General features: G+C 60.4%; 2 protein-coding genes across 2 annotated transcripts in view; one reads left to right on the forward strand and one right to left on the reverse strand.

The window, feature by feature from the left end:
• The window catches only part of UBE2O (ubiquitin conjugating enzyme E2 O), a gene marked incomplete at its 5' end in the record, with an annotated part of 59,064 nt that extends 49,370 nt beyond the window's left edge, over positions 1-9,694 (forward strand). The window contains 10 exon segments of the mRNA XM_006145921.2: positions 1-215; positions 583-737; positions 976-1,088; positions 1,187-1,315; positions 1,893-1,982; positions 2,723-3,419; positions 3,598-3,734; positions 7,204-7,407; positions 7,491-7,548; positions 7,641-9,694. The exon segment at positions 1-215 is cut by the window's left edge and continues 264 nt beyond it. Of these exon segments, the coding sequence (XP_006145983.2) occupies positions 1-215; positions 583-737; positions 976-1,088; positions 1,187-1,315; positions 1,893-1,982; positions 2,723-3,419; positions 3,598-3,734; positions 7,204-7,407; positions 7,491-7,548; positions 7,641-8,311 (2,469 nt within the window).
• A 720-nt stretch (positions 9,695-10,414) lies between these two features.
• Positions 10,415-13,092, reverse strand: part of SPHK1 (sphingosine kinase 1) — a gene marked incomplete in the record, with an annotated part of 3,641 nt that continues 963 nt past the window's right edge. The window contains 5 exon segments of the mRNA XM_027770772.1: positions 10,415-11,426; positions 11,659-11,774; positions 11,849-11,943; positions 12,017-12,169; positions 12,487-12,687. Coding sequence (XP_027626573.1) covers positions 10,646-11,426; positions 11,659-11,774; positions 11,849-11,943; positions 12,017-12,169; positions 12,487-12,496 — 1,155 coding nt within the window.

The following is a 13,092-nucleotide window of genomic DNA, read 5'->3' on the forward strand; positions in this document are numbered from 1 at the left end:
AGGCTGCACTCTGCGGAGCAGGATGCCGACGACGAGGCCGCTGATGACACGGACGACACCAGCTCAGTGACATCCTCCGCCAGCTCCACCACCTCCTCCCAGAGTGGCAGCGGCACAAGTCGTAAAAAGAGTATCCCCTTGTCCATCAAGAACTTAAAACGAAAACACAAGAGAAAGAAGAATAAAATTACCCGTGACTTCAAGCCAGGAGACAGGTAAATTCAGTGTCCCCCCATCCAGCCTGAGACCGAGCAGAGAGCCTGTCCCCTCAGCACATGTGTACATGCATGTGCTCATGGGCTACAAGCCCTAAGAGAGGCCAGGTGCTGGCCGAGACCACACAGGGTGCCGTCTGAGATGGTGCAGGGTGACACGGAGGTCTGAGACTGACCTGGGACCACGCTCACCCGAGTGCTCCCAGGCAGGCCTGTTCTGAGAACACGTGGCGTTCGAGAACATGTGGCTTCACCATCGTCAGCTCGTCCTGCAGCCTGGGCTCAGAGGGCGGGCGCAACAGAATTGAAAAATCTTTCCCTGGGGAAGCACTTGGCGTGGCCTGGCTCACTAGGCCGTGTCCTGCAGGGTGGCCGTGGAGGTGGTGACCACGATGACCTCGGCGGACGTGATGTGGCAGGACGGCTCCGTGGAGTGCAATATCCGCTCCAACGACCTGTTCCCCGTGCACCACCTGGACAACAACGAGTTCTGCCCCGGGGACTTCGTGGTGGACAAGCGAGGTAGTGCGGGCCTGGCAGGCTGGGGAACAGGCGGAGGCTGGGTCCTGGCTAACACGAACTCGGGGAGCAGACTGCCCTTCTGATAGTGGCTCCCGCTTCTGAGGACCGGAGGAGACCTGCTCTGGCCTCCTCGGGCCTGGCGGGACGCCTGGGTTCCGTGTCCTGCTGTGGCTGGAGACGGGGTGGCGAGCGGGCCCTACCGGGGCTCCTTAGCTGTTTGCATCCGCTTGGCTCCTAGTCCAGAGCTGCCCAGACCCTGCAGTCTACGGCGTGGTGCAGTCGGGGGACCACATAGGCCGCACCTGCATGGTGAAGTGGTTCAAGCTGCGGCCGAGCGGGGACGACGTGGAGGTGAGCCCGTGTGGATGTGTGCAGCCCCTGCACGTGTGGGACGGTGCTGGGCGCTGGGGAGGGGCCCTGGGCTCACGACAGCTCGTCCTGTACCACAGCTGATCGGGGAAGAGGAAGACGTGAGCGTCTACGATATTGCCGACCACCCTGACTTCCGGTTCCGCACGACCGACATTGTTATCCGCATCGGCAACACCGAGGACGGGGCGCCTCACAAGGAGGACGAGGTATGTCCCCGCCGCAGCTCTGGATTCCTACTCCATGACCCTGCAGCCGCTGCAGTCCCTGCTGCTGCCACCAGGTGGCACAGGAGATAAGCCCTGACAGTCCCTGGGCCAGTGTCGCCAGGAGTAGCTGCTCCAGTGGCACAAAGTGTACAGGGCTGTCTCCCTGCCAGGACCACAGCCGAGTCGTCCCAAGCCCCAGGAGCACAGCATTGAGGACTCTGGGGTGCAGGAGAGGTGTGGGGGTCAGGAGATCTCAGGAGGGAAGAGCAGGGGCTAAAGCGTGAGGTAGGACACCTGCCGGGGATGGCAGGGACCCCAGGCCAGGATGCTGCGAGGAGGAGGGCCCCGGGGGCTTGTGGACAGCCAGGTGCAAGGCGGTGTGAGGGGACAGTGAGCTGACGGGCTGAGGAGGAGGTGTGAGGGACTAGTTCTCCTGCAGGGGGAGGTGTGAGGGACACATCTCTTCATCTTGTGGCCCCTCCCTACTGCCTACAGCCTGCCTCCCACCACAGGGCTCCCTTCTGGTGCTCTGGGCCTCACCCCTCCTGTCCCCTGACTCTGCTCCTTTGCCCCGCAGCCATCAGTGGGCCAAGTGGCCCGCGTGGATGTCAGCAGCAAGGTGGAGGTGGTGTGGGCTGACAACTCCAAGACCATCATCCTGCCCCAGGTGAGACTGGCAGGGCCCCGGTGGCTGGCCGGGAGTTCTAGTCGTCTCCTGGCCTGGAGCTCCCTGGATCGTCCTGCCTGCTGTTACATGCAGAGTCCTGGGGGCGGGCACAGGCTTCCTGCCAGGTCACCAGGTGCATGCAGAGCTGCACAGGCCTCCAGGACTTCATCAGATTCTCAGCTTGCTAAGAAATGCGAGTCACTTCCTAAGGGGAGATGGAGGCTTTCCCGCGTTTCCGGGAAGACGTCCATAGATGAGGAAAAGCAGGCCCTTGGCCCTCATTGGAGCCAGTGTCCTCAGCTCAGCTCTCCTGTTCATGCACCCACACAGGGCTGGGTCTGGAGGGGACAGGGATGGCAAGGGCCTGCTTTCCCACCTCCCCTCCTCTCACGTTCCCGGCTCCCAGGGCAGCTCCACTGAGGCTGCATCATCCTCTTGGGCTGGGGCTGGAGTAGCGGGGCTCCCCTGGGCCCTCAGCTGTGTGGGAGGTGGTACAGGCCATTGGCTGGGGCTCTGGGTCCTGCCCTGGGGACAGGACAGGAAAGGCCCCCAGGGCCCCAGAGACCACGCAGCACGGAGAAGCTGATGCAAAGTCCTCAGCAGAGCCGGGGGAGGGTGGACCGGGGCCGGCCTCGAGGGCCCAGTCGGCCCTGGCTGCGAGGCTCGAGGTCTCCGGGGCTCGCCTTCAGCAGGGGGAGACAGCTCCCCGTCTGAATGTCCTCGCTCTCCTCCTGCTCCAGCACTTGTACAACATCGAGTCTGAGATCGAGGAGTCGGACTATGACTCGGTGGAAGGCAGCACCAGTGGGGCGTCCTCGGACGAGTGGGAGGATGACAGTGACAGCTGGGAGACGGACAACGGGCTGGTGGAGGATGAGCACCCCAAGATAGAGGAGCCCCCCACCCCACCCACTGAGCAGCCAGTGGCCCCAGAGGAGGACAAGGGGGTAGTGATCAGCGAAGAGGCTGCCACGGCCGCCATCCAGGGAGCTGTGGACATGGCCGCCCCTGTGGCCGGGCTGATGGAGAAGGCTGGCAAGGATGGGCCCCCCAAGAGCTTCCGGGAGCTGAAGGAGGCCATCAAGATCCTGGAGAGCCTCAAGAACATGACTGTGGAGCAGCTGCTGACGGGCTCGCCCACCTCCCCCACCGCGGAGCCCGAGAAGCCGACGCGGGAGAAGAAGTTCCTGGACGACATCAAGAAGCTGCAGGAGAACCTCAAGAAGACCCTGGACAACGTGGCCATCGCGGAGGAGGAGAAGATGGAGGCGATGGCAGATGCCGAGCACAAGGAGGACAAGCCCGAGGGGCAGTCTCCGGTGAAGGCCGAGTGGCCCAGCGAGACCCCTGTGCTCTGCCAGCAGTGTGGCGGCAAGCCCGGCGTCACCTTCACCAGCGCCAAGGGCGAGGTCTTCTCGGTGCTGGAGTTCGCACCCTGTGAGTCAGCCTGCCTGCCCTGCGCCCCGGGGCCCTGCTTATGCTGACAGATCCGGGGGCCAGGGGGCCAGTCCCCTCGAGGCCTGGCTGCTGCCCAGAGTGGACCTCGTGCCAGGAGCTGTGGGTGGGAGCTCCAGGGCCACTCCACAAGGGACTGACCAGTCTCTTCCCCCTCTAGCAAATCACTCCTTCAAGAAGATCGAGTTCCAGCCCCCAGAAGCCAAGAAGTTCTTCAGCACCGTCCGGAAGGAGATGGCGCTGCTGGCCACCTCGCTGCCCGACGGCATCATGGTCAAGACCTTCGAGGATAGAATGGCAAGTAGGATAGCGCGGCCTGGCGTGGGCAGTGCAGGTGTGCCACAGGTGCCTGGGAGGCCGCCAGCCAGCCTTGGGTTCCTGGACCAACAGCGCTGACTGGCCCTGCCATCCCTGTCCTCCCGCCTCTCCGAGGGTAGGGGCTCGAGGCCATGTGGCCACACGGCAGCAGGCTGGCAAGAGCCCCCCAGCTGTGTCTAGACCGGGTGGTCCCCCTCCCCTTTTTTAAAAGATACTCATTTTTTTGGAACCAGGAGATAGCATAATGGTTATGTCGCTCAGGACTCCCATGTAGTTGATGCGGTTCAAGTCCCGGACCTGGAGGCTTAAAACTCATGCCCTGGTGTGTGTGCGTGTGGTGTGTGCCCAAAATCCTGAGAGGAGAATAGAGGAGTTGCAGCATGGCCATCCCCCAGGGGGTGATTTCTCTCTTTCTGTCTCTCTATCTCTCAGTCTCCTTGGTGAGCATATGCACTCTACAGCAAAAATCTCTCTCTTAAAAAACAATAGTTTCAGGAACCAGCAGTTAGCGTAATGGCTATGTCGCTGGACTCCCACGTAGTCGACCACGGTTTGCGTCCCGGACCTGGTGGCTTAAAAATCACGCCAGGCGCGTGTGCGTGCGTGCCCAAGATCCCGAGAGGAGAATGGAGGAGAAGGGATTGCGGCGTGGCCATCCCCCCTGGGGGGTGATTTCTCGCTTTCTGTCTCTATGTCTCTCTCTGTCTGTCTGGCGAGTACACGTGCCCTATAGCAAAAAACCTCTCAAAAAGAAAAAAATAGTAGTTTTATGATTTATTTTTAATGCCAGTAGACATGTGAGAGAGGAGAAACACCCCCAAACAGCCTGATCGCTCCACACTCCTTTTTCTATTTTTTTTAGAATAACAAAAAATATTTTACTAAAACATAAGATTTACACAAGTTTCCAGACAAGCCGTACAAAAAGTCTCAAGCTTCTTTCAAAGGGGTCTACACTTGACAGCAAAGTCAGAGTTACTAGTGACGGCGTGATGTTTGTTCAGTGTTCACATTTTGTCCATCTACAGCGTCTGAATAAAGCTAGACTTGGCTAGAGAGCATATTCTAAAGAACTGGTGAGCTGCTTTTAACCAGTGCAACTGGGTCACCATAGAACGGGGGAAAGGAGCCCATAAAATTGAAATAAAACCACCTCCCCCCACGCTCCCTTTTCTTTTAATTTTCCTTCCTCTCGGGATCCTGGGCCGGGATTCCCACTCGGCCATGTGAGATTCAGCCTCCTCTACACAGCGTTTGACCCCTGCTGTGGGGGTACTGGCCCCTCCTCCTCCTTTTCAAAATGAGTTTGAAGTTAATTGTGTGACCATTGCCTGTGCCTGTTCTAAGCTCGGAACGCTCAGGAAGAGCGAGGGTTGTCCCTGGCCAGCCCTCACCTCCCTCACCCCAGGTCGAGGCTGCTTGCTTCTCCCAGAGGTTGGGAAGTTAGGTCTGGCGGGCTTCCTTCCCCGTAGCCTTTGTGCTCCGCCATCACTAAATACGTGCTGTCTCGGCTGACCTGTCTACACCACTGGCACGTCCTCGTGCACACGTCTGTAATACTCTCCACTCAGGGTCATCCTTAAGACTTCCCATGTGGATTCGTGCTGATCTGGTTTGTCTCCTTTTTACCAGCAGAGTAATACTCCGCCACGGGCCCCGTCACTTCCCTTTTCCCACCGTTCGTGGCAGGGCCCACGTGTTGGAGTCCAGTGTCCTGGAGGCAGCACGCGAGCTTCAGGGTCACTTGTGACGGTCGCGCTGCTCTGTCTGCACCTGCTCGTCTAGAAGCCCTCAGTAGGGCCTCCGCTGAGCCAGGTGCCAGGTCAGACACCGGAGCTGCCTTGGCAGCCAGGGGCAAGGGCTGGGGGCTGTCACAGCACCCACTGCGAGGTTTGCAGTGACACTTTCAGAAGTCCCACCCTGTCCCAGCTCTCTTGAAGGAAAAAGGGAACAGATTTTATGGTTATATTTTCCCATAAAAAGTGTAGCATATCTTTTATTACACTTTCTCTCCCACGGAGTGTGAGCTCTCAGCCTGGTCTGGCCCCCGGGAACAGGCAGGAGGGCCAGCCTGTGGCCTGGTGGTTAAGGGAGCTGGATCCCACGTGGCCGACCATGCAGTTCAAGACTCAGCCTGACATCTTGAAAAACATGCCACGTCACACACACGCATACCCCAAACCCTGACGGGAGGACGCGAGGAGAAGGGGCTGTGGCATGACTGCACCCCATCGCAGGTGCTCTCTCCCCTCCCTCTCTGTCTGGTGAGCATGTGTGCCGTCCGGCAAGACGTTTTTCAGAACGTACTGGAGAGGCTCCCTTCCCCTCCGGTTAGGAACTGGCTCACCCCCTGCCTGTCCTGTTGCCGTGTCACACGAGTGCACGCGCACACTGGGTGTCTGAATTGTCGCCTGAGCCCTAATGACCCATGCCCTGCAGTGGTTTGCCCATTTCTCTGCTCAGATCCTCAGTCATCCTGGTTGCGAGGCCACCCCAGGCTCCCAAGAGCAAGCGGAACCTCAGCATCCGGAACGTTCCCTCCCTTCTGACTGCTTGTCACTGTTGTATGTCTTCTTGGGGCTGGGGGACAGGGCAGGAGGACCAGGAATGTAATTTTAAAGGGTGATTTATGAGGGCAAAAACCTTATAGCATAAAAACCATGTTGGGGCGGTCAGCTGACATGGAGGTTACGTGACTGGATCTCACGTGACCAACTTTGTGGTTCAAGTCCCAAACCTAGCGGCTTGAAAACATGCTGGGCACATGGGCACGTGTGCCCAAAATCCCGAGAGGAGAGTGGAAAAGGGACTGCCGCGTGGCCATACCCCCAGGGGTGATTTATCACACCCCCCCATCTCCGGCGAGTACATGCACCCTATGGCAGACTAAATATACACACATACACACACACACGTATATATAGACATATGCACACGTGTGTACATACATATGCATACAGACATGAATATATACGTATACAGGCATGCATTCATGTGTACACATATAGGTACATGCATATACATAGACATACATGTATAGAGGCATGCATATGCACATATATAGACATGCATATATGCACACAGAGAGACATACATATAGACATACATGTACATATGTAGGCATGCATGTACATAGACATACATTTACACATCGACGTATAAGCACACATGTACATGTACGTATATATGCACACACATACACACGTATATATTTATGTTTTTACACACACACACCCCGGGGGAAGGGGACAGCTTGGAAAGTCCCTCTCATGCCAGGGTCCAAAGATGCTGGGGGCCTGAACAGAAGCTTCCCTGGTGCTTGCAGCGTCTGCGTCCCGGGGTGGGGCTCCGCGCGTGACCTGCAGTGTCCGGGAAGGGCAGAGCAGACCCCGTGAGCAGAAGCCCTCCCACCCCCCCTGCAGAGGTCAGCCTTCCGTCCTCCCTCCAGGACCTCTTCTCGGCCCTGATCAAGGGCCCCACCCGGACCCCCTATGAGGACGGCCTCTACCTGTTCGACATCCAGCTCCCCAACATCTACCCGGCCGTGCCGCCCCACTTCTGCTACCTCTCCCAGTGCAGTGGCCGGCTGAACCCCAACCTGTATGACAACGGGAAGGTGTGCGTCAGCCTCCTGGGCACCTGGATCGGGAAGGTGAGCACAGCGGCAGCAGCCGCGTCTGGGGGCGGCGCCAGCCGGGGCTGTGGGCCGAGCCGCTCACGCTGTGTGTGTTCCAGGGGACTGAGAGGTGGACGAGCAAATCCAGCCTCCTGCAGGTGCTCATCTCCATCCAGGGTACGTGTGGCCAGGGGCTGGGTGAGGAAGCGGCCCCCCTGCCGTCCCTTTGAGGGGCGAGGACGGCCTGCCCTGACTGCTCCCACCCACAGGTCTTATCCTGGTGAACGAACCGTACTACAACGAGGCCGGCTTCGACAGCGACCGGGGCCTGCAGGAGGGCTACGAGAACAGCCGCTGCTACAACGAGATGGCGCTGATCCGCGTGGTGCAGTCCATGGCCCAGCTGGTGCGGCGGCCCCCCGAGGTCTTCCAGCAGGAGATCCGGCAGCACTTCAGCACTGGCGGCTGGCGGCTCATAGGCCGCATCGAGTCCTGGCTAGAGACCCACGCCCTCCTAGAGAGGGCTCAGCCGCTGCCCAACGGGGTCCCCAAGGACAGCAGCTCACCGGAGCCGCCCACGGTGGCCGAGCTTTCAGACTCCGGCAGAGAAGAACCCGAGGATGGAGGCCTGGCCCCCGGAGAGGCCTCCCAGGGCTCAGACTCGGAGGGTGGCGCCCATGGCCCAGCCTCAGCCAGCAGGGACCGCACAGACCAGACTTCGGAGACAGCGCCGGACTCATCGGTGCCCCCCAGTGTCAAACCAAAGAAGCGGAGAAAGAGCTACCGGAGCTTCCTGCCGGAAAAGAGTGGCTACCCTGACATTGGCTTCCCCCTCTTCCCGCTCTCTAAGGGTTTCATCAAGAGCATCCGGGGTGTCCTGACGCAGTTCCGGGCTGCCCTGCTCGAGGCAGGCATGGCTGAGTGCACAGAGGGCAAGTAGCGGCAGCCCTGAGGCCGGAGCATCACAGCGCGAGAGGCCAGCGCCGCCCCTCACTCCCCTGGAGTCCCCACTCCCCGTCCCCTCAGCCCCAGTGCAAGCCCAGTCCTGCCCTTTCCCTGAGGTGAGTTTGATGCTGAAGTCAAGAAGCGTTTTGAGATGCTGCTGTCTCTCTTCCAAAGTGATCTTTCACCGGCAGGTCCCCTGCGGCAGAGATCCAAACCCCGCGGCCGATTTTCCCCTCGTCACCCTAGGCAGGAAGTTCGGGCACTTGATCCCTGCTGGGCCCGGTGCCTGCCGACCAACAGGAGAGCGGGTGTGCCTTGCATGAAGCGTGGTGCCCTTGGCCCCTTTCCGCCTCTTCGGCCGGACCGTAGCCTCCCCGTGTCCCGGCCCCTCCTGCTGCCACCGCCACCAGGCTCTCCTCGCTCACTGCTCTCCCTGGGGAGCTGGCGCTGCTGGCACTGACTCCCGACTCTTCTCTGGCCCGTTTATCACCTTGTAGCCCCTAGGCCTGTTGAACTTGCTCTCTAAGAGAGGTTGGGACCAGGCTGGTTCAGGTGACAGCAGAAGTGGAGGTGCGCGCACACCAACGTGGAGTTGAGGGCAGGGTGCTGCTGGCCAGACCGGCTGTAGGTGCCTTGTTCTTCGCGTCCGAGGCCAGCGGGGCTTGGCGTGCTGCTCAGGCCTCGCCAGTCGGACGGCAGCAGGTGTCTGCACCTCGTCCCCCTTCGTTTCCCCCCGGGGGGCCGGAGCAGCAGCCTAGACGGGGCCCCCTCCCCAGCATCCGCAACACCGGGGCTGGCGTGGCCACAGAGCCCACGAGAACGAGGCCTCCCGTCAGCCCTTCGCTTACAAACTCTGCAGCCTCCGTCCCGATAGGGAGGTGGCCCTCCCGAGACAGGCCCAGAGGTTTACAAGTTTTCTAAGCTTTTGATAATGTGAAGCTCCAGGTTCAGAGGATGCTGTTGAGCACACTGCAGCTATGTAATTTTTGGTGTATGTATGTAATATTTAAGGTTGGGAAAAAAATAAATCTCAAAAAGCAAAGATATTAACTCTTACTAGAAAAAAAAAAAGACAAAGACAAAAAAAAAAAGCCAAAGCATGATGCGTCTTGTCAGCCTTAAGTGGGCTCCACGCCTGTGCTGTGCCGGGACACCTGCAGCAGAGCCGGGGAGGGCGGAGCTGGACCGCGCCTGCGTGTGCCTGGCAGGGTCCCAGCGCGCTGGCCACGGCCACGTGGAGATGTGAATGCCTGCTGCTTACGATATATCTGTATAAAGTGCTGTGTGATTGAACTTTTTTTTACTTGCATTTTTTTGGGGGGGTGGTTGGCTCATTAACAAGACAAAGTGACTCCATTAAACCTGCCTCTGCCATTCACCTGGGCTCTGTGCCGTTCTTCCTCTGGGTGGGAAGGCTCTGGCAGCCCAACCTGGCATCCCTGGCCACGTGAGGAAACTGCCACATGGCACCTTCCCAGCCTAGCCTGCTTGAATGCCTGTGGCCCTCCTGCCTCAGGGAAGTTTCCATTCCTGGCCGTCACGTTCAGGAGTGGGCTGACGGAATCTGCCTTCTCGTCTGTGGCTCCGAGGCCCGTGACCGACAAGCTGAGCCAGTTCAGCTCCTCCCAGATCCTTGAGGGAGCTGCCTTCATGGCTCCTGGCCGGTCGGCAGTGTCTCTCCTGGGCTTGAAGCCACGATAGTTGCCAGTCTAGGAGACTGGCATCTGCCCCTCCCTGCTGCTTCCTTTTAACCCCTGCCCAACACTCCTGCTCCGAAACTGTGCTGAGACCAGCTGGCTGTGTGGCCCCAGGAACGACACACCAGTGGCAAGCCTTGGTCTTCTGCGGGCAGGTCGGCACTGGCTACACCCAAAGGCTTCTTCAGCCTAGAAATGGTTTAATCAAGAGTGTGGGAGAGCCCTACCCGCCAAGTGAGAAGTCCAGACAGCCCTGTGCCCGCTGCCAAAACGACTGTGCCTGGGGCCCGGTACCAGGCATTGCCCGATCCAAGAAGCACCGCCGAGCGTCAGCATTAACTTCTATGGTCTTGGCTGGAGCGAGACCCCACTCCCTCTCTGATCCCCAGGACAGGACCAGCAGCCGGAGAATGTCATTTTATTTGGATCTGATTCACAGGATAGGGCTTCTAGGACAAAATGAAGTGCCTTCCTCAGGCAGCTGGGCCCAGCCAGCTGGGCTCCTGGCCCAGGACCGCATCCTGACCCCTGGTAGACAGAGCCTGCCCTTACAGGGTATACCTCCACCTTCCCACCCTTCCGAGCGCAGCACAGACCACGCAGACATACCAAGGCACAGTAAGGTCACCATGTCAAGAGGGCTCTTCTGGAAGTGGCACCTGCTGGGGCCCCTGGCTAGGCGGGGGCTCCCCGCAGCCGCTGACCATCCAGAAGTAGTCTGGGTGCACCTGGCCCTGCACCGCCTCACTGACCATCAGCTCCCCGTCCACTGTGAACACACCCTTCCCGTCCTGGGGCTCCAGGCGGAAGGCGACCACGGGCACATGCACCAGGTGGGGGCAGTTGCACTCCATATGTCTGCCCTTCTCCATGGCCAGGAACAGACGCAGCAGCGTGGCCCGAGACACGCCTGCTCGCACGTAGAACAGGTGCATGACGCCGGCTGCACAGCGGCCCATGGGTGCCGCAAACATCTCGCTGCCCAGGTGCGAGTGCAGCAGGGCCAGCACCAGCACAAAGTCCTGGTCGGGCACCACGGTCCAGTGAGCGGGCACTGGCTCCTGCAGGGGAACGAGGTGTGCGTCCACTGGACCCTGCTGGACCAGCGCGGGGGAGGCAGGCATCTTAGAGACCGCACTTCCTACCGGGAGGTAGGCCAGCCGCCCCCGGTAGGTGCGCAGGGCCGCCAGGCGCAAGAACGTGCCCAGAGTGAAGCGGATCTCCCCCAGGCGACGGTACTTCTCGCTCTCCAGGTCCACGTCAGCAATGAAGCCCCAGGCCAGGCTGAGCACAGAGAAGAGGCGCATCCCTGAGGCCGTGTGCAGTGACAGCAGGTTCATAGGTGAGAGGAGCCGGCGGCACAGCAGCAGTGTACAGTTGGTCAGAAGGTCCCCGTCAGTCACCTGCTCATAGCTGAGGGGCAAAGGTTAGACAGTCTGGACAGGTGTCCCTTGGCCTCCCCTTCCTCCTAGGGTGTGCCCCTGGGGTTGGCAGAAGAGAGACAGATGAACCAGGCGGAGGCAGCCAGCAGGGGTTCTCAGAAGGGGGCCCCTGGAACTGAGAGCAAGGCTCTAGGGAGAGAAGAGGGACTGGGAGGTATTTGGGCCTATGGGGACTCGGAACCTGGCAGTACAGGCGCTCTCACCCGGCATAGTGGTTCAAGGAAGCGGCCAGCGCGTTGCCGGAGCCCGCTGGGAGGCTGCACAGGGGCTTCTGGATGGCGGTTTCCCAGTCGGGGCGCTCCATGAGCCCATTCACCACCTGTCCAGGCATGTGTGGCCTCAGCCCAGGGAGTGCCCAGCCTGCCACCCAGGCCAGCCCCCCACGGGTCTCACCTCGTGCATGAGCCCATCTCCAGACATGACCACCAGCGCATCCCAGCAGCCCAGCTCCTCCGCGCGCACCAGCTCTCGAGCGTGGTTTGGCCGCTCTGCAGAGGTGGCTGTCAGGGCAGGGCCCTGGCAAGGGCACTCCTTTCCCCATACCCCTCCAGAGGTACTCACCAGTGAGCAGCAGCCTGAAGGAGACTTCGGCCTCAACCAGAAGTGGGTGCACATGGCTCCAAAAGAGCTGCAAGGCCTTGCCCTTGCCCCCGCGGGGATTCAGCAGCACCAACACGCGGCAGGGCCTGGGGAGCAGGACCTGTGGCCCCACCGCTGGAAAAACAAACCCCAAAAGGCTGAGTCCCCAACCAGCCACTAGGGGGCCGAGGATACCAACGGGCTGTGGAGTGGAAGCCTTTCTGCAATACCAGGATAACTGACCCAACAGAGCCGGGGAAAGGAAGCGCCCCTTGTGGGGCCTACAGCCCGACACCCCCTTCCTTGGCTCTAGGCCCAGCGGCTTCTGGCCTCGTGGGAGAAAGTTTTTCTCAAGTGCTCCAGCCCCTCTGCCCAGCTGGGTGGGTTCCATCATTCCTGGTGAGGGACAGAGGGATACACTTGCTGCCCTTCCCAGCCGAGCCCCCACGAACCTGGATCCATAGCCTCGGTTCGCGGCTCCCGCCAGGGGGTCCCCGGCGCTGTAGAGGCGCTGGCAGTGGCAGCGGCTCCTGCTTTCACCTTCTTATCGTTGCTGCCCAGGCGGTCGTCTCGGGTCCGGCTGTGGGGCTCGCCCTTCTCGCCTGGAGTCGGGGCTGTGCGAGCACCCGCATCATTCCCTCCGGTGTGCGGATCTAAGGGAGAGGAGACAGCAGCGCTAGCGCAGCCCGGGGGGCGCTCGGGCATTGCTGGAAGCCCGCGGGTTGGGGACCTAGTTTCCCCGGAGGTCGGAGGTCGAGAGCTTAGGCCTGGCCCCACCACAGGCTCTTCCGCCTGGGACTTAGCCCCCACCCCCGAGACGAAGGGTTTCTTCTCGGGGCTCTGTGGGGCCGCGGTTCCGGCCCGACGGATGAGTCAGAGTCGTGTGGCTCTGCCCGACGACCGGCTCCTCACCCCGCGGGACTGCCAGCGAGATATGAGTCCAGTGGCGTAAAAATCCCAGAACTTGAGCGGACATCACAGGGCACCAAGTTCGAGGCGAGGATCCCCGCCCCAAGCCAATCCTGTCGCCCGGGCCTCCGCTCGCGCCTCCCAGGCAC

The sequence above is a fragment of the Tupaia chinensis genome, unplaced genomic scaffold (genome assembly GCF_000334495.1).
Source record: "Tupaia chinensis unplaced genomic scaffold, TupChi_1.0 Scaffold000159_1, whole genome shotgun sequence".
NCBI lineage: Eukaryota > Metazoa > Chordata > Mammalia > Scandentia > Tupaiidae > Tupaia > Tupaia belangeri.